Here is a 27,366-nt window from a genome sequence, read left to right as displayed (position 1 = left end):
AAGCAAAACTGTGTTTATTGGGTTCAATACCACACGCAGCACATAGAGGAGTTGAAAGCCAATAAAAAATTGCACAGAAATAACAATAGAACGGGAAATGAGGCAATAATGTATAAATTCTGCCTGATCTGCAACGATTGAAATCGTACATATTGGCACTAAGGCACAAAAGTACAGTAGAGAAAGTCAAATACAAGTACGTAGAGTCGTAGACGTAATTCGCAAAAATCAGTAAATCAACAAGCAGGAGGATTCGATTGAATACTTGATGCTGTCAAACTAAAAATGCTCGACCATTATAAAAACTGTACAGTTTACTGCATAAAAACATGTATCAGCTGCTAAATAAATAAATAATGGCCACAGTTATCACAAAAGGTTCGTTAACTTAATCCTAAAGCACAATGACCGGGCATAAAACCATGCCCATTATGAGGATTCTGCGGTGACAATAGCCACTTCCAAATAAATGTTTATCACTAGTCACAAAATTAGACCTAGGCTGCTTTTAGGCTTTGCAACTAAAACAGATTCAGTGCTTGATCAAAAATTATGCTACTCTTCAAACAGCATGAACCTGTGATGGTTTAATTCGTAACACAAGGCGGTTAGTATCTAAAATAACATTATAAATTTCGTCCAGTGACAACTGATCCACCCCTGTTCCGTTTACTTCAGTAACCTCATCCCCAAGTTTCATGAGTCCGGAGTACATTTTGTCAGGGTAGCTATCACTCATGCTGGATATATAGACACTTCCATTTTCTTTGCTCCTTGCTAGATAAAAGCCAAAAGGTCCAGAAGGCGGTTTAACCATTTCAATCAGCAACGTCTGTTGACGCACATCCATTTGAAGAACACGGCCGATTGGCCTGAAATAACAATGCAAAAAGTAACAGCAACCGCTGCAATTAAGACATAAAATGAATCAGGTTTATTTTCAGGACCAATAAGAACATGAAATTGTTGTTGCATTTCCAAAAGATCCGATTTCGTCAGATGGAAAGAGAAAAGAATTGAACGAGTTTTAAAGCCTTAGAGTACTTATTTTTTAATTAAGTTTATTCAAATAAATGTCACCATTAACTAATATTGATTCAAATAATAAAAAGACATTTTGAGCGCATAAAACTGAATTTATTGCTAATATATTAGTCATTTCAATAAAATGACAAAAAATAGATCTTATTTGAAGACAAAAAGAAAAACATTTTTGATTATGCAATATGCTACATATTCGTCAAATTTGTCAAGCAGTTTTCAACAACACAAATCAATAAAAAATGAAAGTAAGTGAAATGGTCACCTGAAGTGAGCTGGTGTTCCCACGTCATCATTCTGGTTATTGTGATTGGATGGATATGATGATCGCTTTGTCTCACTGAAATATGTTTACACCGGAGTTAGCCAGTAGCCCAGTTTAACACTGCGGTATTTGTTCGTCCGTAATTTTCAAGTCTTTTGAGCTCTTAGTTTGGAAGGTAACGTTGGTAAAAAAAACAGAAAGATTTAGTTGTATTTTTTTCAATACAGTTATGTCTAATATACTGTACCTAGTGATGCGTTATGGTTAGATGTGTACCGTGTTATGATGCAAAAACAATACTAGTAGAAAAAGGTAGGCCAAGTAATTACAGTACCTGTAACTTAATGAATTACATGTTTAAGGGACATAATGCAATACAATATGATAGAAGCTCAACGATAGTTATTAACAATCAAGTAGCCTATGTTAAAATATTTACAGTGTAAGAACTCACTTTGAATACTCGTATTCGGGGACCTGTTTTGGGTCTACGGCAATTGTGTTGCGCAATTTTGCCGCCCGTCGTTCACGTGACTTTCGTTTACGCATACGCACTGTGCTAAATATTGAACTGATTGACGGAGCTTTGTATAAACGCCCGGGTGGATTTGGCGGTTCAGGAATTTGGGGAACCTTGAACTTTGGGACTTGAGAGATGTCTTCCCCAAACTCATTGAGATATGAATGACTCACAGATCTAAAAAACAAAAACATTATACTAAAAATACGAAAATAACAGTCACAGATGCGTTCTATGTTAATTTGTGAAGAAGAATCGTCAGCTGCTTAGCCGAGTAAAGCCCTGATACAACATTCGTTCGATAGGCGCGCCGGTTCGACACCGCTCAAGAGCATGTGGCCTTGTCTTTGGTAAGACATTTAAAAGGCATTACGTCGATTGCGGAGTGGCGTCCCTTCGACTATTGTCCTTGATTTCTCTCATGACTACGAACAGTCCACTGCTTTAGAGAAAAACGCCTACGGCCCTTCTTAGGGCTATGGCCTGCTGAGCTAAATTGCAATTGGAGATCAACTTTTTGATGCAAACGAAATCAAAACCGTAAATTGTGTGTCAAAATAAAACAAAATACAGTACTTTACACTTTCGACATGTTTTTTAGTTGACCACTTGTTAATAATAATTGAATTTGAAAAATCATTTCGTTTCCATTCACAACAACAAAAATTGTTTTGCTTTCGAAACGAAATATGTTCATGTTTTTAACACCCCACCACTAACTGACAAGTAGCTTAAGCACTCTTTTTACAAGACAAGTGCGCTTCTGCAAATACCTTGTTTTAATAAGGGCGAAGTTAAATCAACATAGTCTACACTCTACAATTAGAGTAACTAAAATAACTTATATATAGGCGCTTTGACGTTATCATGAAATTCTGAATATAATAAAAATCTCTCACTGTTGATGGCTTGGCTTACCTACGCTATGAAAGTGCACTTGTGAATAATACAACACTACACCAAATAAAAGATAAGCAGCTTTGCTTGCTTACCACTCTATTCATGCAAACATTGGTACAGAAATAGGTCATATTCAATTATTTTGTAAATCTTTAAACCTCCTCTTAAAATCGTATCATTACAAACACAACAACCTGAGCTGTGTCAAAGATAGTTCTCAGCAGCTGCAGTATAAATCAAATTTCAATTGTTTTTTGGTTGTTACTAGCTACACAAATTAACTCAAGAAGAGAAGTTTTCTGTAATTTATGAGGTTTTAAAACAGCAAAAAGTTTGCTATTTCTATTAATTTTGCTTTGACTGAAACAGAAAAAAACAACGAAGAAATGCATGCATCTTTATTCCGATCGGCGTTAAGGTTTAAAAAAAAAATAGGAAAGACGTAAAACTTTTGGCTTTAGCAGCTCAAGCAATAATTTTCTTTTGCTTATCGGTTTGTGCCTTGTATTCAAATGCGGAGTAAAAATATGCCTTCGACTCACTTCATTCTATCTTCTCCGTCGAGTCGCTCCATGCTGATCGCTTTGCGAATGTTCTGGAAACTAAAAGCGCCTTTCAGCCGATGACGGAATGAAGACTTCCTATCTTCTCCATTGAATCCACCTCCAGAAAGCTCAGGACTAGAAATACATCCGGGTTAGAGTCCACCAAAGCACTTAACCATTATTCGTAAATACAGTTTTGAATAAGGACCTTACTATATAAGGACCTCCTATCTCCCTTAGGGTAAAACAGACTGTCAAGGGTTTAGACTTAGAGATTCATTCAAAGACTTAGAGATTCATCAAAGATATATTTGATTTGGTTACAAACTCGATGCATGCTACTGTAAGTCAGGGCTGGAAGGCCAAGCAGAATAAAACCGTGCTATGAAAAAGAATATTGTTTTTAGAATGTTTTTAAATTTCTTTACCAAAAACATTTGAAATCAATTCAACGTTCAATTGAAATAAGCGTATTGCAAATTTAGTGATTGAGTGTGCTTATTAAATCTTTGAATTACTGTAAATTGTAATTTAGTGTGATATTATGTGATGAAGCGAGGTTGGTTCGACTCTCGGTTTGTGTGCTGGCGAAAGCAATGCATTTCAAGGACTGTTTTCCATTCAGTGGCACGTAGTAAGTGGAATAATTCACCGACAACACTTCAACATCAAGCAAAAACTTCACTCTTTCAATCTCGATGACTGACTTTCACAATGGTTGAAAGTCTCTTGCAAGTATGCAAAACTGCCAAAGAATACACTCACGAAGAAGCATTTTCGGTTGCAGGATAAGGATTCCCAAAATCAATCTAACTATTCCATGTTTTCCAAATATAATAGTTTGAATCGAATATCAAGTTTCTATACAAATTGCAGCTCAAAACACATCTACAACACAATATGGCACACCTATGCACAATTCTGACAATGTCATGTGCTAGACCTACATCACCAAACAAAGCCAATGAACTTTTCGTTCCGAGAAAGGAATTGTTTTCAAAAACTAAGTAAATATTTGGAAACTTACTTCAAAGACCAAGTCGATCCGTTGTATATGGAATTTGTCGATCGGTAACGGCTGTTGCTCTTGCCAGCTTCACTCAATTTTCCTTGATACTCATCTCGAAAAAACTTACTGCTCGAATCAGATAAATGGCGGCCAGTAGCACCGGACACTGTGTTGAATTGCTTACCGGAAGAGCCTGCACGGTTTAGGTTAGCCAAAGAAGCGGATATCTCACGCTTGCAACCTTCCAGTTTTTTAGTTGAAAAATCTTCGGTGGACAGAGATGAAGTGCGCTGTCGAGAGGTACTTGAGCTTGGTAGGTTATTTTCTTCATCTGGAACAGCCGAAATAAGGTCTGCGGCTTGATTGTCTGTACTTGGTGTGGTCGTATCAGATGGAATGTCCACAAAATCTTTAGCATGCAATGCAAAGGCTCGACTATTTCGCGCTGAAGTTTTCTTCGATCGTCTGATAGGCATTGGAAATCTCATTTTAATGCTGCCGGGAGCTGCCATATTTCGACTTTTGGCGCTGTGGGATTGTGATTGCTCGACCATACTGATGCTGTAGATAAAAGTAATTTATAGTTACGGTAAACTTTTGGGTAAAAAAATTCGCTTACTGATGACTAAATTTGTTCATGAGAGGAGTCAACATTTCATATCAAAGGTTAGAAATTTAAGTTATCATTTCATGTCAAAGACAGCAGTTATGCACAGCACATACAACTAGACCAGACGTCTAACTCGAGCTCAAAAAACACACAAACTACTCGCGTTGAAGCATCTTTCATTGTCATTCCACCACTTGACTTCATGACCGGAAGATTAACGATTCAATTTTGGTAAATAGGTTGTTGAGTTATTAATAATTTCGTCTGAATGTTACCAGTTTCGAATAAACTCCAAGTTCATGTTTCTACTGAACAAATCTACACACGATGAAGCTTATCAAAAACCAATCGCGTTTTAAAACATTACATGCAAATAGATAACTTAAATACCTGTTAGTACTAATAAAAGTGCTGCTGTAGTCGTTCTGGCCATGTTCAGTACTCAACTGAGACCGTACAGATGTTCTCCTGCTCTTTGACTGTGTCGTAACAGAGTTCATATTATTGTCCTCGGCGGAAGAATGTCTTCTGTTTGCATTTTTATCAGAGATTAAAGATGTCTTTGAGTCAACGAATTTGGTCACAGTGGTTCTTTCGGCAACATCCTTGTATTCCGAAGACTCCATCCAGTTAGTGATTGGAAAAACATCTTCATCTTCTTGATTTGAAGTCCGAGGTGAACTACTGCCAGGTGCGACTGGAAACTGTTTTCCACTGTCGTCACAAATTTGGTTTTCGGAGTGACTCACAGTGGACGAAACATTATACAATTTGCGCTCACGTGGTGTCCCCTCGAGATGACTAGATCCGGTTGAAGACGCGTTTGAGCTTGAAAGTGAAAGAGAACCATTGTAACTTCCCAGACTAGAGTAACCGCTACTGCTTACGGTTGTGCGACTTGGTGAAGTATCTGCATTTCCTTTCAATAATTTGCTGTTATTTGTTATCTGAAGTTTGGTGCTTCGAGAAGACTGTACATCACTACTCTGATAAAATGTGTCCAAAGGTACGTTTTCATCAATAGTAACAGTAACCGTTTCCTTTGAAAGACTAGTTCTACGTAGTCTTTCCTTGGATGTACCTCGAGATACATAAGGCAAGTTTACAATATGAGGCTGAGTTACCGCATGTCCGTTTGTTACGACATCGTTTTGTAGCAAGTCTACACCTTTGACGGGTGATTTCTTTTTAAGATTATGTCGTCGCGGTGGTGGGCGAGGCTTAGCCTCATGATACATCGGGTTGGCTGTTGAACGATCGGGTTCGTGCTGATTGGTTGCATTGCTGGCACTCGATGAAGTCCGAGTTAGTTTGACAACTCGACTCTGCCTCGTTCTTGGTGGCACTGATATGTCGACAACAACTCCTTCTTCGTGATTATTGCCATGGCTACCGTCTGTGGTGGAGCGAAATGTTTCCAAGCTAAAATTGAGAAAGATAAAATTGTTAATGGCTTCATCGCAATACTGTAATTACAAATTCTAACAACTGTCGAGCATGTATCCTACCTTTCCTCATCTGAGAGATTGGGTAGGTTTTCCGCCATGGGTTCTCTTAATTCCTCGTCAGAAGAGCTTTCAATGGAGTGTGGAAAAGCATTTTGGTGATCCAAACCTTTGCGCGGTAGGGCAAGGACAGTTTGTCCATTCAAATCTGCAACAAAGTAAATAATTATGCTAATTATCTTCAATTAATAATTATTTGGAAACTATTGCCATTTAAAAACTTTCACCATGCGTATGTTTCTATAAGCATTGAGTATAGTTTTTCAATGTCCAGGTTTTACTGGGCATTTCTACACTCGCTAGCTCTACTCCAGATTACTGCCCGCATGGTAGATTTCATACCGGAATCTATTTCTGGCAGTCACAAAAGTCAGATCCAACAAATTCCACTCTTGTCGGTCTTTTAAGATTAACTCATTCCAAGTCAACTTTGATGCCAATTAAACTATAATAGACAACTCACACAGTCATGTTGAAAAACACAATAACAAAATAAAAAAATAGTCATGAAACAGCAAAAACTAAACATCCAGGGTATTTCTGCATTTTACCAAAATAAAATGCAATAAAAGGTTTCCATTGCAAAAGTGGTACCACGTACCAGAAATATTTATTTAAAAAGGTTGTTACAATACCACTTTGTTGTTGAAATGCACGTCTGCATAGACATGTTGATTTCATCTCAGTGATCGAGTGAGACAACTTGTTGATATTTCAGCTTAGTTTTTGAACAATATAAAAAGATATCAAAAAAATCATATAAAGATATATGAAAGGTAGTATGACTTGTGAACTCTTTAAACGAAGTAAAGTTATATTAATTTGCAAGGTCTTGAAGTACCAATCCTTCTACTAGAAATGTCGCATGACAAAACCACGTTTCTTGGAAAGCGCTGGCACCACAATGGTCAATAATATAACATAGCCTACACCACGTTTGGGCAACGTACGTCTTCGTGGAATGAAACGTTAAGCAACGTTAAATTGATAAAAATCGCTATCAAATCATGAATGTCAAAACCATTGTTAATGAAGCTCTAATGTCAAGTCACAAAACCAACAAAGGAATGGCAAGCAACAAAGCCTTCTATTATTCAAAAGCTGGCTATTGAAGAAGACTAACATTGTTTGGTGATGGACTGGGATCAGGGCCAGGTTTAGCTGATGGGGGGCCCGGGGCACTTTTAGATTGGGGGGACCCCCGTGCAAAAATTTTTTCGCGCCGATGGTGCAAAAAACTTTACTCGGTAACTTGAAAGTCACCCACACTGCTAATGCCTTTATGCCAAGCTCAGTCACCACCTTGTGACTAAAAATTAACCTTGAAAGAAAAAGGAGGCATTTTGCAGAAACTTCAAAGGCTGAGAGAAAACAGACAGTGATAATAACACAAAATCGCATTTTTCCACGTCGGGGGCCCTTCAAAAAGGGGGGCCCGGGGCAACTGCACCCTCTACCCCCCCAAAATCCGGGCTTGACTGGGATTGTCAGTAACATATTTTCATGACAGCGCCTCCTCTCAAAAGTGAAAAGCACGCATGGATGCAGAAAAAACAGCTTCCAACTCAGAAGCTGTTGCCAATGATGGAACAGAAAAAAATTGGCCTGTGGTACCTGGAGACAACGAAGAGCCATTTCAAAGGTATGATGGATGAGCGCAAGATAATTTAATCATTTTATTTTTCGTCATGGTCGCGCATCAGTGTGTTACATCTGGTCACGTTGAAACGATGAAAAAAGTAACTTTTACTAGCAGGAAAAATGTAAAAATGATGATAAACCTAACAAGGTTGAAACGTAGATGACGTCAATTAGAACGAAGTTTACATCGTTTCAACGTTGTTAAGCGTTTTCTGACTAGCAGTTGTTAAAAAAAAAAAAACAGCCCACTATTGATACTTTCAAATGGGTCCCATTGCCACAAGACCACAATCATACAGAATGCTTTAGTTGTGGAGTTGTCTGCGTCGTTTGTCACATTGCCATGGGTGGGCTTTCTTGAGGTGTTTCTTCTCCGGCGCTGACATTCACAAATCACAATTCACAAAAACTCTCTCTTGCAGCTGATTATCGAATCAATGTAGCAAGACGTCTCTCTTGCAGCAAGACGTCGAATCAATGTAAAAATGACGGATTTTGTTGTTTGGGTTGTTAGTTCAGAACAACTTTTCACCTCTAGCGATCGATGACGTCATATCGGTGAGCGTGGAAGCAGCAGCAGAGTGTGGCTTGTGGTTCCGTAGTTGCATTAGCATTAGATTAGTACATTTAAAAATAAACTAATGAAGAAAAACTAATCGCATAAAACACTAAAAATAATTAACTCAAAATTTCCTGCATTAAAAAGTGTGCATAAAATAAAATAAAAATTGGCCTACAGCGATCTACGTTTGAATAAAGGTTTATGCCTGCGTTCAAAGCATTCGTGAATATGTATTTGAATTTAAAGACTGCTTGTCATCTGATTACGTCAAAAATTATAAAGCTCCTGAGGTCTGCTGAATTGCGTCGTTCAGTGATGGCCAACCTTATTACGTATCTAACATACCCAGTTTCATAACGCCTGCTTAGCAGACCAGAACGCGAACCCATATAATTGTTACTACACAGCTGTTTATTTTAGTATAATATAACATTAGCAACATGCCATAGATATAGGCTTTTGTTAACATGATAATTCTAGTTTTGTTGAGTATTGAGCAAGCGACAATGAAAAGCTACAGTACAGTAGTTTTGTACATTGATATTATCGAATGAAAGAATAGGTCAACAAACGCACATCCAAGAGATAACGTTGTTTCATGACGAATAATAAGGTAGATAGCTCTCAGAAAATATTTCTTCAATAGATTATTGTAGCTTGTCTGGCATAGGCTGCTTAAGTTGCTAACTCAGTTTCCACTTACTCAACTGCTGAATTGCAGGAGACTCAAAACACACAACGACAAACAAGTCTTTTTTCAATAACAAGCGCAAGGCAACTCCAATCCTGCATTGGAAAGAGCCAGCTATCACTAAAATAGCCAATTTGAAAACTGCATCCTGCAACAAACCGTTGTCTGATTAATTTACTCTGTTCGATTTATGTTTAGCTTGTTTCTTGAATACTGTACTCCTGTACAGAAACTTAGCGAAGGTGTGAAATATACATCATTGCTTCCTTTTCTCTGACTACATCTCTGAGCTAGATGCATCTAATCTTAATGTATTTTTTACAATTTTAAGCTCAATCAGAGGTGAGCCTACCTCATAAACATAACGTTTCTTTCGTGAGGTTAGATTAAATGAAACTAGCAAAATGAAATGGGTAAATTTAAAATTTTCGTCATGAAAACAGATGATAAAAGTAAATTTACATTTAGAAACACGGAGTACGATAAACAAGACTAACAAACTCTGAAAAGCCCTGCCTGATGCCAGCGCAGCAAGCCATTTCTAACAATCGATTGCTTCCATTTAGCCTGCGAATCAATACCTTTACAGTCTGCAGACGTTGAATTTAATGTACAAGGCAGTCGTGCCCTGACATTCCATCATTACGTCCAAGACTAAATCAATCACTAAGTAAACATGATCCTGAAGCACATACCAGGATCAAAGTCTTTGCTTGTAACCTCATAATTGTTTTCTACCTGCCGACTTTGTTGATTCCAAGTTACTCAATTTCCAGGCAGACGAATTTAATTTGTCACCAATCTCTGTATTTGGTTAATTCAAACCGGTAAGCTTTATATTTGTTAAATCAAAATAGGAAATAGAACAGTCTAGCTTTCGTTTGCTCGTCTTTTAAAGAACGCTTGATTAATTAATAGCTTTCGTGCCAAACCATCACACAGACTGAATGGAAGGCTCGAACACTTTAGGCCAGACAGCAACCATCAAACAACAGCAGCTCAAAATATTCAAGTGGTTAGATCAACATATTCCCACGAAGATCGCGTGGGACATCACACCTGGATGGGAATACGTTTTCGTCTAAAAAAGTATTATTCCTTCTCTGCCTGAATGTCAAGAAGAGAGTAAAATTTTAGAAAGTTAACACGTTCTGTATCTTTGGTCACACTTTTGAAAGGAAATTCGGAGTTGACTTATGCTTGTTGCAAAAACGAAATGTTCATATCAGCATTGGTAAACAAAGCCATCACCAGAAGGACACTGGTATCAGCTAAAACACTACAGCAAGCTCGCACATCCCCACCTATTTAGATTCCATCGGCCTGTTATAATGGCATGACAATGATGCGGAGAGCACGATTGCGGATCCGAACTAATCTGCAGTTTTTTTGTTTTTTTTCGGAAACAAACCATTTTATCAACGCAACCTATTAATTTTATTACATCGCACTAGCATCATACTTTGAAAGTAGGAGATGAAACTGTCCAAGGCCCATCCAAAAGAAATCACCAAGAGTGGTCTCAAACACAATACCAAATTTCTAGTGAATCATGTCAACTGTTGATTCTCTTTACTGTTTTGATACAACCTACCGCTTTTCGATTGTAGTCTTACAATAATATTAGCCATTCATAACATACTTTATTGTACCATAATATGTAAAACCTGGTAAAAGTCGTGATGTATGTTGGTTCCATATTGTTCTTACTCACAACTAATAATAATAATGGTAGGATATGGTTTTGTTTAATGTCGTTCTGCAACTGCTAGGGTCTTTTAGCGACAGGGCGCATGTTTAATTTTTCTATCAGATTTTAAGATCTCACCACATCATTGCCCGACTTATCCTCACTGCGTTATGCAAGAAAGAAAAAAAAGTATGTCATTTTAAAGTCTTCCGTTTGACCCAGCCTGGAATCGATCTCAGATTTACTCGCACTCGAGCCACTGAGTTTCAACCATAACTAACTAAGCAGCTAATCACTTTTTACATTGATTCAACATCTACAGACGTGATTTGCTGGCTGGGAAGCTTAATCACTAATGAAACATTCTGCTGAGACGGATCTAACAAGTTCATCGCATAAGAATATGAAAAATACTTTCAGCTGACACAAACTTAACATTCAAAACTTTGTGGAGAAAAACGTTTGTAATTAGTTTCAATCTTGGTGTCCTTACAACTGGTAATTTTGTTTTATTTTAAAAATAAAGGCTTACATCTGTTTTGATAGCAATCCTAGTCAAATATCTGCCAAAAGATTTGTATCTATAATGATCAAACTATAGGCTATATTCTGATTCACTTCATGGTCTTGCTACGATTGTAGTTTTATCGTACTGAGGCTCAGAAAGTTAACTAAGAAATTACCTGTAAGATCTTTCTACTGTGTACAAGCTGATACAAAGCTTTCGAACGAAATTGCATTATTTGATGTAGACATTGCACAAGTTGTTGAAATCAACTTTAAAGTGCACACTTGCATAAAAATTAAAAACAGTTTGAAAAACAAGCTTTCAATACGCCTCTCCATAATAATAAGCTACTCAACTTTCAATAAGGTTTTCCTGCAGGCAGACGAAATAAAATGTTTCTCTACTCAATAAGCAACGATACTGTACTTTCAAAGTTATACAATATGTTTCTATTTGAATAAGTTTATACTGATGAAGCCACACTTGTGTGGCGAAAGCTGTGTATTTAAATAAACCGATTCTTCTGATTTGGTGTGATATTGTTTACTTTATTTATACAATATGGTTTACAAATCTATTAATTTTCAATCATCTATTTTTGGCTTAAACGGAAATATTCACTTCGTAAGACCGCCATCGAAATTAAGCTAACGCTGATCATGACCGCAGCAGCATGAACATAACCAGTAACCATGAAAACGCCGATCACAATAGCACAATGAGTTTGACAAAGGCTAAGTCAATATTTTTTTCTAGGCAAAGCGCATATGCGACCAGTCAATTTATTCAAAAACTTTTTCGCATCTGTCGTTTCAGGTCATAAACCAGCTCTTATTTGAATGTTTTTCATTGTTGACTGAGTCAAGTAGCTGATGATAAAAACAAACGTTAAAATGATGTAAAAATCAATTAGAATTCAAATAAAAATTCAATCCAATCGTTTCTTTACTTATCAGTTATCGCCTTCTGCAAACTAGGGTTTTGCTATCTATTGGCTCTGCAAATATATATCAAAGCAACGTTTAAAACTCAATCTGTGTACATTCAACGAAAAATAACACACATTGGTCAAATAGTCAACATTTCAATGTCTGAAAACTAAACAAGATACTTGTATCAAATAATGATGAGTATGTAACAACGAAACAAGGGTAGAGTTATATAACTTGATAACCTCATACATCTTGTGATAGATCAACTTAGTTTGCACCAGAAGAACGTATATCATGTTATTTAACTGAATGCCTCGTGAAGAGCCTCATTCAATTGTTAAGGATAGAATGATGAAAATAGCCAAACTGATGAGACCTACTATAAAAATTCACATTTTCATCACTTCAGTATTAATGTAACTACATCCTTTGCTAACTCACTCATTTTGCATCGTTGGTCAGTTATAAAATTTGTGAAAAAAATTAAAACATTTACTGCTCTCCGGCATACGTAATAACTTTGTGGCAACTGGATCTTAGTTTAAAACTAAACCTAGTTAATATTTCGTTCTATAAAAAAATCACTTTTCCTGATTTTCATCTCGAAAAAAGTTTGCAATGAAGAATTCGTTTCATGCAAATACTTTTTTAACACTCCTAGCCTACTTGCTGAGTTTATGAAATGTACCCATGATCATCAAATACTCATGCAACTACTGCCTTTGTGCTTGAGACCAACTAATTTTTCTTGCTGCAACGAATTGAACTGTGGCTTCCACTCTCCAAGGTCTCACGGATTACACTGGCAATTTGCGAGGTTACACTTTGTAAGGTTATTGACCAAATGCATTTACATTAACTAACATTTAACGGATAAAAGAGAAAAACATAAGAGGAGACCCCCTGCAGAGTATTACACGGTCTACCTCACACACATTTGACTTCGACATAAGGGCCAGTTGTTCAGTAAATGAGGGAGATATCTTTATGAAACTCAGATTCCTCAGCACAAAAAGGCTATTTAAAATAAGATTTGTAATGGTTTTTGGGCTGTTTTTAAGCCCTCCCCTATTCGTCTCCGTTTTAGGTAATGTCAAAAACGTAACCGCATATTTTTATGCTAATACTTGCGTTAAGTTCTGCATGTTTTTGTATAAAAGCTTTGAAATTAGAATATATTATAATTAGAATTAGAATAATTTCAATGCCTGTTATGTTCCCGAATTTAAGCAAAACAAGATACAAAACGAATCATGTCTTCAAGCTGTGGGCCTACCGAAGCACAGTCTATAGGCCTTGTAAATTTTTGTTGATACAAGATTAAGGCTTCCTTTGCACTAACATGCTTACGCTTTTAAATACTCCTTGAAACGTTTTTAACCTGTGGGTCAATGGTTCGTTATTTCTCAGCACGATTAATGTTGTAACTACAAAGCATAAGAGCACAGAGTTCTTTTATTTGTTGTTCTTATTTCTTATTAGTTATTCCAATTTCTTCTCATTCTCAAGACCATAGTGAAGTTAGAACGAAATTCCCGCCTTCTTCTCATGTAGCAAAGTTTCTATGTTCCTTCGGTTTTGACGTTACAACATAATCTACTCAGCTCTAAAGTATAAATTGCATAAACAGTAAAGTAGTAAACGAAGCTACTTGAACAGATTTTCAAGATTTACGTTTTTAAACTTTGAAAGATCTGTTTTTTTTCTGTTACAGTGCTCCAACAATATGAACCATTTTAACTGGGTAGTTACTTTTTCAGTGAGATTTACTCACTTATTGGGCTGTGGGCATGCCCCTTGTTACTATCAAAGTGTGACATCATAGAAAACAACTTTTGGCTGGTATTCATCTAAACAAGGCTTCCTTGTTTTTTTATAAACATCCATGACGTAAGGAAATCTTTCGCCATTATGACGTCGCTGTTGCTGATTTTCTGCACTCGCCTTTGTTCTACTTCTAAAATAAACAGCTCTAAATTAGCAGTGAACTGCGTAACACGCTCTGACAAACGCGTTAGATTGAACGTTGTGTTGCAATCTGACGATCACTAACCGACTTTGCTGACTCAAATGAGAAAGAAAGCTGTTTATATTGGCAATATTTCAAGGATATGATTCATCATTCAAAACCATGACCAAAACGAAGCCGTATAAGAAATAGCTTACTTAGCTCTTCACACACATTGGTCTATCAAGTGGTAGTCAACCATCAAGTATGCCTATTTTAAGTTTTTCTGATCAACATCTAAAGAAGTAACTATACATAAAAAAGCAAATTTGAAATCTGTGTCTTCAGATTGGGCCACTTCCGTTGCTGAAAAGTTGGTATTTTCACAAGTTGCTTCTATGACTTAAAAAACCGACACTCAAATCTCTCCTACGCAAGTTTGGCGGTTTTTCATGAGACAGCCATTTGGTTTTCAAGAAAGCCAGAACAACAAATCCATTTGATAAAATTGCCTCTAAGCTGATACACACTCCAATGAAATGATTTCACTGCAACACGCTACTGCGTTAATACAACGTAATTGTTTGTCGAACTAACACTATAATCAGAAAACGAGCAATTTAACATCAAAATATTGGTCAGAAATTACTTCTGGTTTGTTTAAGATTTGATTGCGAGTAAAATCGTTCATGTGTGGCGTTGTATGCACCTTAAATAATAGTGTGAATGACAAAGTTCATATCATTTAAGCTCACCGCCTCACATGCTTGATACAATAAAACTGCTTTTAAGCAAGATCTACTGTAATTTGTTTATTTGAGCTTCACAACTTTTTCTCTACAAAAGCTTACTACACCCACAAAAGCATCACACATTATTGTGTTAGAAAGTTCATATTTTTAATGGGATACACGCTTTTTGTGAGCAACCAAGTTGAGAGCTGCAACCGTAAACTAATTTCTCCATTCTCCGCTGCAAAGCTACAGACAAGAGAAAGTGGATTGAAGGAAAGAAAAAACTTCCAAAGTTTAAATTTGTTATAAAAATTTATGTTCAGAGATTTTCCTTTGTCTGTAGTTGTTTAAACATATCGTACGATCAAAAGAACAACAGCGTTCCAGCTAAGAAGGAATTCCATCTATCCTGATACTTGAACTACTTGGTCTCCTGGTGAAGCTATGATAGATAAACAAAGTTTTTTATCACTTCTTGGCCCCATTTAACGCTTGCTTGCAAACCGGAAATCTACTATCTTGTCATTGTTTAATTCCTTGTGCCCTACTTGCAAAAACTTCAAAGCGATTAAAGCTCCTCGCCAGCAACTAAATTGATTAAGACAAACCAAATGATAGGCAGTCGTCCTTTCAACTCAACAGTGTTGTGATTGCTACCAAGCATGATAGAAACGTCAAAAGACGTAGACTGATGATTCTTCCAAACCAGCTGTCTCTTGTTAACATTTTACAACTTTGCGTGCATCTACAATTCTGTAGGAAATTGAACTGAAGAAAGGTTTATTAAAAGCATAACTGTAGGAAATTAGGCATGTCTGCATATCGAATCGAATTGCCTGCATCATGCCTCAAACGCAAGAAGAGCTTATGCTCTCTACCATATCAAGGCAAATGTTGATAACTCGATTACAAATAAAAATCACAAACAACTTACTAAAGCCTGCGGCAGTAACGTAACCAGAAGGGGATTATGTACTCCATTCCTTCGTCAAAACGTGTGTGTCGTGATAATACTTGAATCGATAATAATCACTATTTATTACTATTGCTGATTCAATCATTATGGTGTCACACACATCTTAAAGCAGGGTTTCCCAAACCGTGGTCCGCGGACCACTGGTGGTCCGCGACGGCTACACAGGTGGTCCGTGGCGATATGACTAAAAATTAAAAAGTCACACATATACGTTGTACAGTAGGCTACGCATCCTGTCAAAGATAATTGCCACAGTTCTTTATAACTTAAATGATTTTGAAAGCTTTTGCTATCCAGTATTGTAAATCTTACTTGTGGCACCTTCGTAGCAGTTAAAAAATTGTTCACGAAAAATTCAACATTCTCATTTAACTTGTTGGTGTGAGGTGGTATGGGCATGTTTTGAGAAGGAATGAAGATGATGTTTTGAGAAGATCGCTGGAGTTGCAAGTGGAGGGTCGTAGAAAACAAGGAAGACCCAAGAAAACGTGGAAAAGGCAAGTTGAGGAAAGCAGCAAGGTGGGCTTGACAAGAGAGGACAGTCCAGTGGCGTAGCCAAGGGGGGGGTTTTGGGGGTTACAACCCCCCCCTTTGGCACGCGTATGACGTCACGATATTGAGAATAATGCTTTCAGTCTAAAAAAAACTTGCCTAATTTTAAACAAAATTGCATTAAAAGAGCGAGTTTTGCCAATACCAAACATCTCAGCCAGGAATTAGCAACAAGAAAACACAGAGACTAAGCTTTATTTCCGAAAAATGCCGAAGAAAACTTGATCTTATCCTTTTGCTTTGCTACCGGACAGCACCATTTTACCAGAATATTCGTACCCACATTTTTGTTGAAAATGCTCTCAGAATGCACCAAATTCAAAGTAATTTTTCAAAATTTTCTGGGGGAGGCCCCCCAGACCCCCCGCCGCTGGGTGGTCAAAACCCCCCCTTTCAAATTCCTGGCTACGCTACTGGAGGACACGTTACACATATCGATGTGGAGGCGATTGCGGCACTTGGAGGTGAATCCGGCCACCCTCGGTAACGGGGACATCACCGGATTAAAACTGGACTACTCGTAAAACTTGTAGAAGGCGTATTTGAACTGCGACAGGACCTTTTAGTTTTCCTGCAAGCGCACAATGCTGACTCGGCTTCACTAGCAGGCGATGAAATTTGGCTTGGGAAACTTGCATACCTGGCAGGCATAAACATACCTTTGCATAAACTTGTCATTTCAGGGAAGAGATAAGAACATTTTACTTACTCAAAACAAAATAACAGCGTTCATAAAGAAACTCAACATATGGAAAAAAGGATAAATGATAAGGTTGTGGATATGTTTCCTGTTATGTGTGACTACATTACCAACAAACCCTTAATTAATACAAAGTTAATTTTCTCTGACATTACACAACATTTGGAATTGCTTTCTGCACATTTCAAAAAGTACTTTTTAAAAGAGACATATGAGAATTTTGACTAGATTTTAAACCCTTTTGTTGTCACAAAGACTGATCTGTCAGGACGCGTAGAAGAAGAATTGCATCTTTCTGGTTGAGTGTTGTGGAGGAATACCCATTGCTATCTCAAAAGGCAACTAAAATTTGATTGCTTTTTCCACGACCTACATGTGTGAGACAGCATTTTCAGCTCTTACCAACATGAAGACAAAATACAGGTCCAGACTTTCCGTGGACCCTGACTTACGAGTTTGCTTTTCACAAATAACTTCGAGAATTGATGACTTATGCAATCCCATCCGTCCCATTGATGTTGTCAGTTTTTTTTAAATAAACAAAATTCGGTTTTATTCATTTTTACCTTTGTATTGGGGGTCCGCGAATAAACAGATTCACTAATAGTGGTCCGCGGCCCAAAAAAGTTTGGGAAACCCTGTCTTAAAGGAGGGGGGTTGTGTTTCATAAACCGCTCTGATTTCTGAACTGACCAGCAGTAGATTATTTAAATTGGAAACTGCCCCAGTTTCAAAGCCCACTGGCAACACGCTCCCGCATATGTCACTGCCATCGTTGCAAGTTCTGTCAATACACTGTGTTTGCAGTGGGGGCATTTTAAGCTCGTAAATGCGTTAGTCTTTTCAAAAACTATGCAGTTCTGGCTAATAGTCGTAAACGAGATTTGCACAAGAGAGACAAATGAATTGCTGGCACAATATTTGGTTTGCCTTGAAATCATAGCCAGAAAATATAGCGCCATGATAATACAATAAATTATTACGATGCTCAATCCTGCTAACTATCCACCTTGGCTTTGAAAGAATTCACAAGGAATAGCTTAGATCAGTGATTTTCAACCAGTGTTCTGTGTTCTGTGGAAAATGGTCAGATGTTCCGCAAGAAATTTTACACTTATACGGTAGTGTTCCATAAATAATCAAAATTATAAAAGCTTTAAGTTGTTTTTCTGCAATTCCTGCCCGATTTTTAACTTTGTGCTCATCTAAACAGACCCAGATATCGCACTGAGAAATATTGAAAGTGAATAAACTATTGTTGTGTTGTTTATTTTATTGCATCATTATAATATTTTGTTTGGTGTGTTGCAAGATTATTTTAATGCATCAAATGTTCCTTCGTTCAGAAAGGGTTGCAAAACACTGGTCTTGGTAATGTTCAAATGTCACAAATTTATGCAACGAACGAGCTAATTGTTTTGGCAACCTATGTGTTGATGATTAAGCTTACTCAAGCTAGCCTATCTACGTCAAGCAGTTGAAAATCTTTCAAGTATACTTGGCATTGTGACATAGTCAATAATAATTTTTCTGTTACTGATTTACTTATTATACCTACTTAAAATATTTTTAGCTAAGACCCTGTAGGAATGTATTATCACTTGTCTTAAACGAAGAGGTGCGGTATGTTTAAAATACCTTCTTGCAAAATGTTTTAAAGTATTAAGCTTCATTTGCAAAGAACCTTATTAAAACATTGATTTCACAAATGAACACCATACTTCGAACACCACCATACTTCGAACACCACCATACTTTGAAAATGGTGCAACAAATAAAGACAACTCGGAAGAAAATTGAATAAACAATAAACAATGGTTGTCGCCAGTGTCGCAATCAAGAGACACAAAACGTTTCACCACAACAAGGCTTTTCAACCAAAGTTGCCATTGATTTAGAATTTTACTGCTAATTTGGGGATTTTACTGTCAGTTGAGAGTACAGTCGTGGATGAACAGCCCCGATAAAATCGCAGACAATGTGCGCAACGCATTGAATTAATCAATCAAAATAACGTAGGTCAAGTTTAATCGTTAATTTATAGAAAATAAACGGATATTAAAAAGCTTACTTGCAAAAAATCTTATACAATATATTTAGCCATAAATGCGATTTTCCAGTGCAAACAGCCTGGCAACTCTTTACCTATTCAAAGACAGACATAAAAATTGCAAAGCATAAACATGAACAACTATTGACTTAACAAAAATTGTTAAAGCAATAATAAATAAAACATTCTTGTCGGCTTGGATAAAACGGAATTTAGTTGGGGCCGTGTTCTTTAACCAACAAATCCAAAAAACAATAAGAAAAAGCGCAGCTGTTTCTTATTCGGCTAAAACAAAAACTTACCTAAGAGGTAACAACTGCTTCCTGTCCCTTATTATGTTCTTCAGGCTTCGTATAATTTATTAGTCTACCGTACTCTCCATACCATTTAAGTACACAAATGCAGAACTTTCTCAAGTCAAGGCGTTGGGTAATCTCATGTTAATAATTGCCAAAACTGCGATCGCCGGGAGTGGTGGATAAACTTTTTAAAGCCATCAACAGACCAGTCTTTGTCTGCAGAGTGTGCAGACGTTGAAACAATATCGTCTCACGTGGGTTTGGTGAAAATTTGGATTGTCATTTTTTCGACGTCAACGTTACGTTACGATTGCGTTGTCACACCGAACATCAGTAATCCTACGCAGAAGCAAGGTAACTAGCAATGCCTTCCGTCATTTGTTAATTATAAATTGAAAAATGTTGTTTTTAATCTCATCGACAAAAACTTTAAGCCTGTCTCGATTGTTGCCAAATTTAGTTATTTTTTTTGGCAAGTGTAAAATAAATCAAATCGCTATGAAAGAAATGACATGTTTACACAAGGAACAACTTTACGTGGAAGCAGCCTTCCTCAGCAACAAAACTGGCCTGAGTTAAGACACCCTTTTTGCCTCTTTGTTAAAGTCGTACAAACGCAAGCAGACAGCACCGCATGTTTAACTTTTTAACAAACTTTCGCCGCTATAAATTGGGTTAGTTGTTAGTACTGAGGCCATTAATAATTGACAGATATTCCCAACATTCCAGGCAAAGAATAACTGATGTCGTGGAATTGCAAATAAAGTTTTTTCTAATGCGATAAATAAACAGCTGTTAAAATAAGTCAAAATCAATTCCCATACCATTTCAAAATATTCAAATTTTTGTATTATTTACCGCAGGCAGTTTTAGCACTCTTGGCAGAAACAGCCATATTCTTTACACTCATGGACAAACAGAATTAAAAAAATTAAGTTTTTGCAGACCGTGAAATTTCTCAATGTATGACGTTATGTTTAAATCTTAACATATTTGCGACATTACTTTGGAATGAGGAATGCCTGCTCTTCGGCTTTTGCATAAGCTTTTTTACCCTACTTCTACGTATTCATGGCGAGGAAACTGCGCTTCCATACTCCAAATATTTGCCTGGTGGCATGTCTGGCATGGAGATGATAAAGATAAATTTGAAAAGATTAAACACGGGTGATGAACAAAGGCGGTATGCATTTTAATTAATCTCAAATTCATGCGCAATAGGTCAACTGGAAATCTCAGCTTTGATTCATGACGCTATAAAATAATTACCAAGGTCAGTTTTCGTGTTTTGGTAATGAGCTGAGGAAATAGAAAAGAAGAGGTTTATATCAAATTTCCTACCTCTTGGCAAAGGGTAGCCACAATCAGTTTCTTTATAGACCGATTATCTTGTTAGCCCAATGTTATGTGAGCAATGAGCATGTTTGAAACAGAAATATTTCGAAATTTTCAAATACATTATTTGATTTCGTTTCAATGTAAAATTTTTGTCTTGGTTTTGTTTCTTTAAATTAAGTACGTTTGTAGAAATTTTGCTTTGTGTTGAAATAAAAGGGAATTGTGTTGAAATAAAATTGAAACAAAAAGGCATCAGAACTCAGAGCCTATGAGAGGATAGTTTGGGCTAGGTAGCAATAACATTTCCAAGCCGTGAAAACAACACACCGCTAAAACATCTCTTGAAATAAAAACCTAATAAGGGAAATACTATTAAAATCATTGAGGAAAGAAGTAGTTTTCTCCAAAAATTTGGAGGAGTATCCAAGATAAAATGGACTTAACGCAAATACATTATAGAAAACAAAGTATGTGATACTTTCTTCACCTTTTCAAGCCCATAAAACCATCCCGAACCTGGGCTCAAAATTATACCTTAACCCTTTATCTTCACTTGCCCACCAAGTGCCGAAACCTCTGAACGCAGCAAAGAACTTTGATTTGAAATTTCATTTCGAACAGCCTTTCTGTACAGTGATACTTGGTTTTGCTTCCGGAAAACAAATTTATATCTAACTCCCCAAATACCAAGCCAAGTTTTTCTACTTTGGTTACCAATCAATTGCGTTCATGAATTGTTGTTTCTACCAGGTAATAAATTGAGGTATGTGGTTAGAAACCTCTTTTCAGGATTATTCCTACTTTATTTCCACCATCCCATCATGGGAATGTAAAGTCACTGATACATTTTTGAAAATGAACATTAACTTAATGTGTAAATCGCCATGAGTAGCAACTGCAAATGTGCTGCAACATCTTTTCAGTGCATCACTCACCACAGGACGAAGTAGAACTATTTCGATATTTCATTTTCTGAGATTTCAAGATTTGTGGAACATGTTGAAGTAGGTGATCCAGTTCCGTGCGATTTCGAAGAAGTTTTTTCCTCAACTGTTCAGTCTTGACTCGTAGATCTAAACAAATGTTGGTTGAAAACAATAGTTACTTATACTGATATTTTCAATTCGCTTTAAAGCAGTGTAACTTACTTTTAAAGTATTAAAAAATGCAGAGCGATTTTACGGTGACATGGTTTGTAATTGGTGCATTATAGTGGGGTCCTCTATATTCAAAGCCATGTATTATTCGTGTCAATTGACAGAGTGGCTTGAAATATGTGAAAACGTTTTGCTTGACTAATTTATAATAACAGCGATGTTTAAGAACGATCCGGTGTTATTGCTATTGTTGACATCAAAATGATGAATTCTATACAACGATGAAGCGATTATGTCCAATGAAAGAGCCCATAAAAGATGCCACAAGTATTGGCAAGTGGGATTCTTGAATCTTACCGAGAAATAATTTTGTTTGGCTTTATATTTTTGTGAAAATATATCACTTCCACACCCTTAAGAAATTAACAATGTTTTCGTGTTGAATTTATGTAACTTTAAGGCTTCACAGCGTCTATCTATGTTTTTTTTAATTTTGACATTTGTGACTGCCATATTTACTTTTCTACAAAGCATAAGATGTTATGCATGATGGTATGATGAAATTGTCTTATTTTAACTATTTTGTGTTTTTTTCAAGTAAATAGGTTGGAATTGTAGCCTATTACATCTACATCTACAAAATGATCCAAGCTTTAATTCCTAGTTTGCTGAGTCAGGCCAGTTTTTGATGGTTCCATAATTATACTGACAATTAATGCTAACAGGAGAATATAGTCGTTCTGTGACGTAAGTCGTTCTGTGACGTAATCACTCTGATGATTTTCGTCCACGTTGCAATTATTTGTTGTGATCATATGCGGAATTTCTTACTGCTAGGAGTTTTGGAACTTAAATGGCGATGGTGAAAGCAAGGATTTCTACATGCACGGAATGCTAAACTACTAGCTGAGATAATAGTGCAACAAATAAAAACGTTGCCAGATGACCTTAAAATCAATAATTCCCAAAAGCTATTGCTTAGCCCACAAGCAGAATATTGCTTATTTTTTTAAGCTAACATAATTCACTTTTCATTTTTAACTTTATTTTTAACAAAATCAATTTTTTTATTTTTTTAGCAAATCAGTCGTTTACTTAGATCTTCGAATTTCAACAACCTTTAGATCTTTTGTACTCAATAGTTATGCTAATAGTTTAGTGGGGCTTATGTTGGATGGGTTAGTCTCAAACTGTTGTGAAATGAAATAGAAAAAAGTCTTTAATAGACAAGATTGTCTGTTCATTGCCTTACTACAAAAGATTGTTAAACTAGGCCCTTTAATTAGATTTAAAGTCACACATCAGCTGTGGACCCAATTAAGCCCCGATAGTTTAAAACATAAAAATGTAGGCTTTCATATTGGCTAACATTCGCACTATCTTGCAGGAAGACAAATCTGCAGGCTGTATCTTGCTTAGTTCCATATAAAGCAAAACGTTTTAATTTAACCAAATAACTCCAAGTCGAATCATTCATAGATATTTAATACTTATAGACGAGATGCTATTTCAAACAAGTCATTAGTATGACTTGACAAATTATACTCATAAGTGTCTAACATGCTAAAATTACGTACCTTTAGCGTCATCTGACGGCGATGGTGGTTGGATATCCCAACGGCCTTTAGATTTTCGATCATTATGAAATTTACGCAGCAAAACAGCTTCTTTGAGTGAAGTTCTGGTTGAATCTCCTCTCAAAAGAGACACATTTTTCTGAAATTTTAAAGCAAATTTTATAATACCGTGCTGGCGTTGATGCCTTGTTTAAAAGCAACTTTGTCACATTGGTAGATTTGGGTAGATGCAATTGCCTCGGGCCTCGGCCCCATCTTGAAGGGTCTCCAAATGAGTTTGAGCGGTTTCAATTTCACATAAAGTTAGGCTATTCCGCATCAAGCAACTTCTCTTTCGAAAGAATGTTTAACAGATGGGTGTATCAAGCCAAAAGCTATTTCAAATGGAAATTTTCATGCCAAATGTGCAAGGGTTGTTCTAAATTTGTGGTTATTTTATGTTGTGACAAAGGACGCAAATAGGGTACAAAACATAACTTCAAAATTTACTTTTGTTTTGCTGGTTTAACGTTTGAACTATTAAGATAGAATTCTAATGTCACTTCACAGCATCATAATTCAATATCTTTAGGGCGTAACTGGAATTTGCTTCGATATCCACACATCGCTTTTACTCTGCATTTTCATTAGATGTACCTATCCGCACAAACTGCCATGTTTTAGGATAGTTCAACTCTCGGAGTGTAGAGGTGACCAACGAACTTCAAACATAGATCTTTAATCTCCACGCAACCACGCGGACTGCATGGAAAGGCGAAAACGAAATACTACATAACAGCATTTAGAAACTTCAAGCTACCAATCTCGCTAACCTGACATGCTTCACAAATACTTTTGTTTTTTTGTTCCTTTATAATGTAACCGACGGTGTGGCAACGTTGTTGTGTATCGTAAATATCAGTTTACAGACTTTGGGGCTAAAACGTTTAGCCAAAGTGGGGCCACAACACTGGCTGGATATTTATTTGCGGTACAAAGCCACAAACAGCACACCAACTGAAAGGTCCCACCGATTGTAGCCTACTGAGTGAGCTCTTGTGTGTCGTCCTCAGCTCACTCAATACAATCAGCTGGACCTTTCAGTATACAAGTCCGTCGTAAAAATATGTGTCAATCTGTGGTATATTAATTAAATTAAAAAAAAATTCATGGAAAGTGAAGTTAGCAAACGATTTAAGAACCTTATACGAAGTGGCGCAAGCAGAGAGGGTTAGACATTGGGTTTTGTCTCCCATTTTAAAGAAAGGGTTGGGTAATTTATTGAAGTAGAGTACAGCATTCAATATGCTTTAGATAACACTGTCAAAGAAAATAACAATATTGTTAAAACCAAGCAAATCGTAATTCCATGGACCAATGCCCCCCCTTTGGGTACACCACTAACCGTATGCGACTTGTAATGTTAATAACACGTTTACACAAACATTGCAGAGAAAGTAATAATGCCAAGTTGAAACCAATGCAGCAGAATGCTAGGTTCACCCCAATGTTGCTGAAAAACATTTGTATCACCATAGGCGTAGCCAGGGGGGGGGGCGAAAGGGGCCATGGCCCCTCCCAAATTTTTAGTTTGGATTCCGAAGTTGAACCCTTTGTTGAAAATATAATATAATTTGAATAAATTTATATCGTTTTCCAAGACATCTGGTTATTAACACCCCCCAGGACTTGTTTTAGACACACAGAAAGACACCAATAATTTTTGCAAATCGTAAATCGCGCAAAGTTTACGCAACTTACGCTTCTTTTAACTAATCTGTGGAAGCACTTTCAGAATCGCTTACTCTGTTGGGTTTTTGTGTAGCTGAGTTTTTTGTGTTCTCTAATTTTAGCAGCAGTTTTGCCCGTTCGTGTGTAAGAGCTACCTTTAATAAGTTAATAGCTGTTTATCTGCTAATAAATTTCATACAAATATTACCCTGAAAATGTTTCCAGAAAGCGCTATAATCCATTATTTAAGTGTAATTTTGCAAAAAATTTATTCTTTTTCTGGCTACACCACTGTGTATCACATTGAAACAAACGTGGTAGAATAACGTTCAAGCCAAATCACAAAGTAAAACAAATACCACGTGCAAAGGAATGTGGCTAAAGAACGTTTACAGTCCGGATCAAATTTCAATCAATCCCACATTTATTTACAAACCAAGGTTCTGTTGAACAACCAGCCTTGGTTTTGTTTCATGGACGCCATGTTGAAGCAAACGTGGCACAATAACGGAGATACCACGTTCTTTGGACCATGCGTGCAAATGAAGTCTCCAATGCAAAGTACGATGTTGTCACATTTGCATATTGTGGTTTCCACGTACATTTTCAAGTTTACTTATTTTGGCTTGGTTTTAAAATGCTTTTATTGAAAGGGTGTATTGATATTCATAATGCCCGTGCGATTTTCGCTTTGACAGAAGAAGTTCAAGGATTCCATACAAAACTTTCTGATTTTATGTTAAATATGATTTTTTTTTTACAGATTAAAAGATTTTATTTTGAAGACATACTGTATGCTTTTCTGTTTTTGTTTTACGAGATACAACATTGCAATAAGAATAAACTATCAGGTTTAATCAAAAAACGATATTAAATCTTAAACCTTTTGTTAAAATGACGGGGAAAATGTTTTTGTCTCACCTGCATTGAAACAGTTTGTGCCCTAAGCCAATGCTTCCATGGTAAAAGACGCACCATGAAAGTATGGTTTGAGAAACACCATTAAAGTGCTGTGGCCAAAAAAGGGACCGCCAATGGATTTTTGGAGGAGGGGCGAGGTGGTGTTCACACGACACTGTCTACTTCAGCTTTATGTTATTCAAGCTTGGCATTTCAAACTACTGAATAATCTGGTTGATTCATTGGAATGTTTTTGTCAACAGAAAGATGCACTACTAACGTAGGTAGGCTATATAACGTATATTTCCACTTTGGTTCAATTTTCAGGAATGGAGAAAAGACTTGTTTTATTCCCAAGCTAACTGTATACCACCGCATGTCTGTTTGAAGTGTGAAAAGCTCAGTTTAAAACAGTTACAAGGCTGTGTAATTTGTTTACAACTTGTAATAAAATTACTAAAAAGATGCAAAAAGCAACTTGATACTGCGTTAAATGTTTCTCACTAGTATATAGTGTGACGCATCAATAAGAAGCTGGACAACATGCTCACCAAAGATGCTGTTGCTTCTCTTTCACTGGCTGAAGAATCTTGTCTGGAAAGGTCTGCAGACATGTATGATCAATGATAGGTTAAGTGACGTCAATGATTTTAATACCTTTGTTTTTTACCAAGCGAAAAATATACTTAAATAACATAAACAAATGAAGACACAGCGATTTGATGAAAACGTTCCAAATTTTTTCTTGTTTATTTGCGTACGTTATGTAGGCCTACGTGTAGTGTATACGTTATGTGCGTATAGTACGTTATGTAGCCTACGTGTAGGCTATGTACGTAAGGTAAGTCTTGGTTCGCGTTCAAAAATATTAAAACCATTGTCTTTACTAAGGTTTATACTGCATGTTTGTTGGTACCACACAATGAACTCTTTACAAAGCTCTATCAACGATAGTTTTATGAAGAACAACTGTTCATACATTTTGTTATTTTAGTTGTTTGAGAGCGTTTTTGGGATTTGCCATTGTTACATTTTCTGCTTGAGATAGTTGTCACTAAAGCCTAAG

At 36.7% G+C, this 27,366-nt stretch overlaps 1 protein-coding gene across 1 annotated transcript; it reads right to left on the bottom strand.

Annotated features, from left to right (window-relative positions):
* On the bottom strand, window positions 1-26,914 carry LOC145768894 (uncharacterized). The gene is made up of 10 exons (XM_082580500.1): window positions 26,852-26,914; window positions 23,691-23,829; window positions 21,952-22,089; window positions 6,399-6,543; window positions 5,281-6,312; window positions 4,299-4,841; window positions 3,269-3,406; window positions 1,761-2,003; window positions 1,307-1,381; window positions 1-872 (listed from the first exon to the last, which is right to left on the bottom strand). The coding sequence occupies exons 1-10, from the start codon at window positions 26,912-26,914 to the stop codon at window positions 563-565; spliced, it is 2,826 nt and encodes a 941-aa protein (XP_082436626.1). The 3' UTR covers window positions 1-562.
* Window positions 26,915-27,366: the final 452 nt, after the last annotated feature.

This window comes from Aplidium turbinatum, chromosome 4 (assembly GCF_918807975.1).
Source record: "Aplidium turbinatum chromosome 4, kaAplTurb1.1, whole genome shotgun sequence".
NCBI classification, from domain to species: Eukaryota; Metazoa; Chordata; class Ascidiacea; order Aplousobranchia; family Polyclinidae; genus Aplidium; species Aplidium turbinatum.
The sequence above is the reverse complement of the archived record's forward strand: the minus strand, read 5'-3'. Positions and strand labels throughout refer to the sequence as shown.

What these genes read in the sequence shown, in the direction of transcription:
- LOC145768894 (XM_082580500.1), bottom strand. Translation starts at nt 26,914, where the DNA reads ATGTCTGCAGACCTTTCCAGACAAGATTCTTCAGCCAGTGAAAGAGAA. An exon ending in ACTTTTATTAGTACTAACAG is followed by an intron (nt 4,842 to 5,280) that starts GTATTTAAGTTA and finishes TTTTATCTACAG; the next exon opens with CATCAGTATGGTCGAGCAAT. An exon ending in CCCGAATACGAGTATTCAAA is followed by an intron (nt 1,382 to 1,760) that starts GTGAGTTCTTAC and finishes AACATATTTCAG; the next exon opens with TGAGACAAAGCGATCATCAT.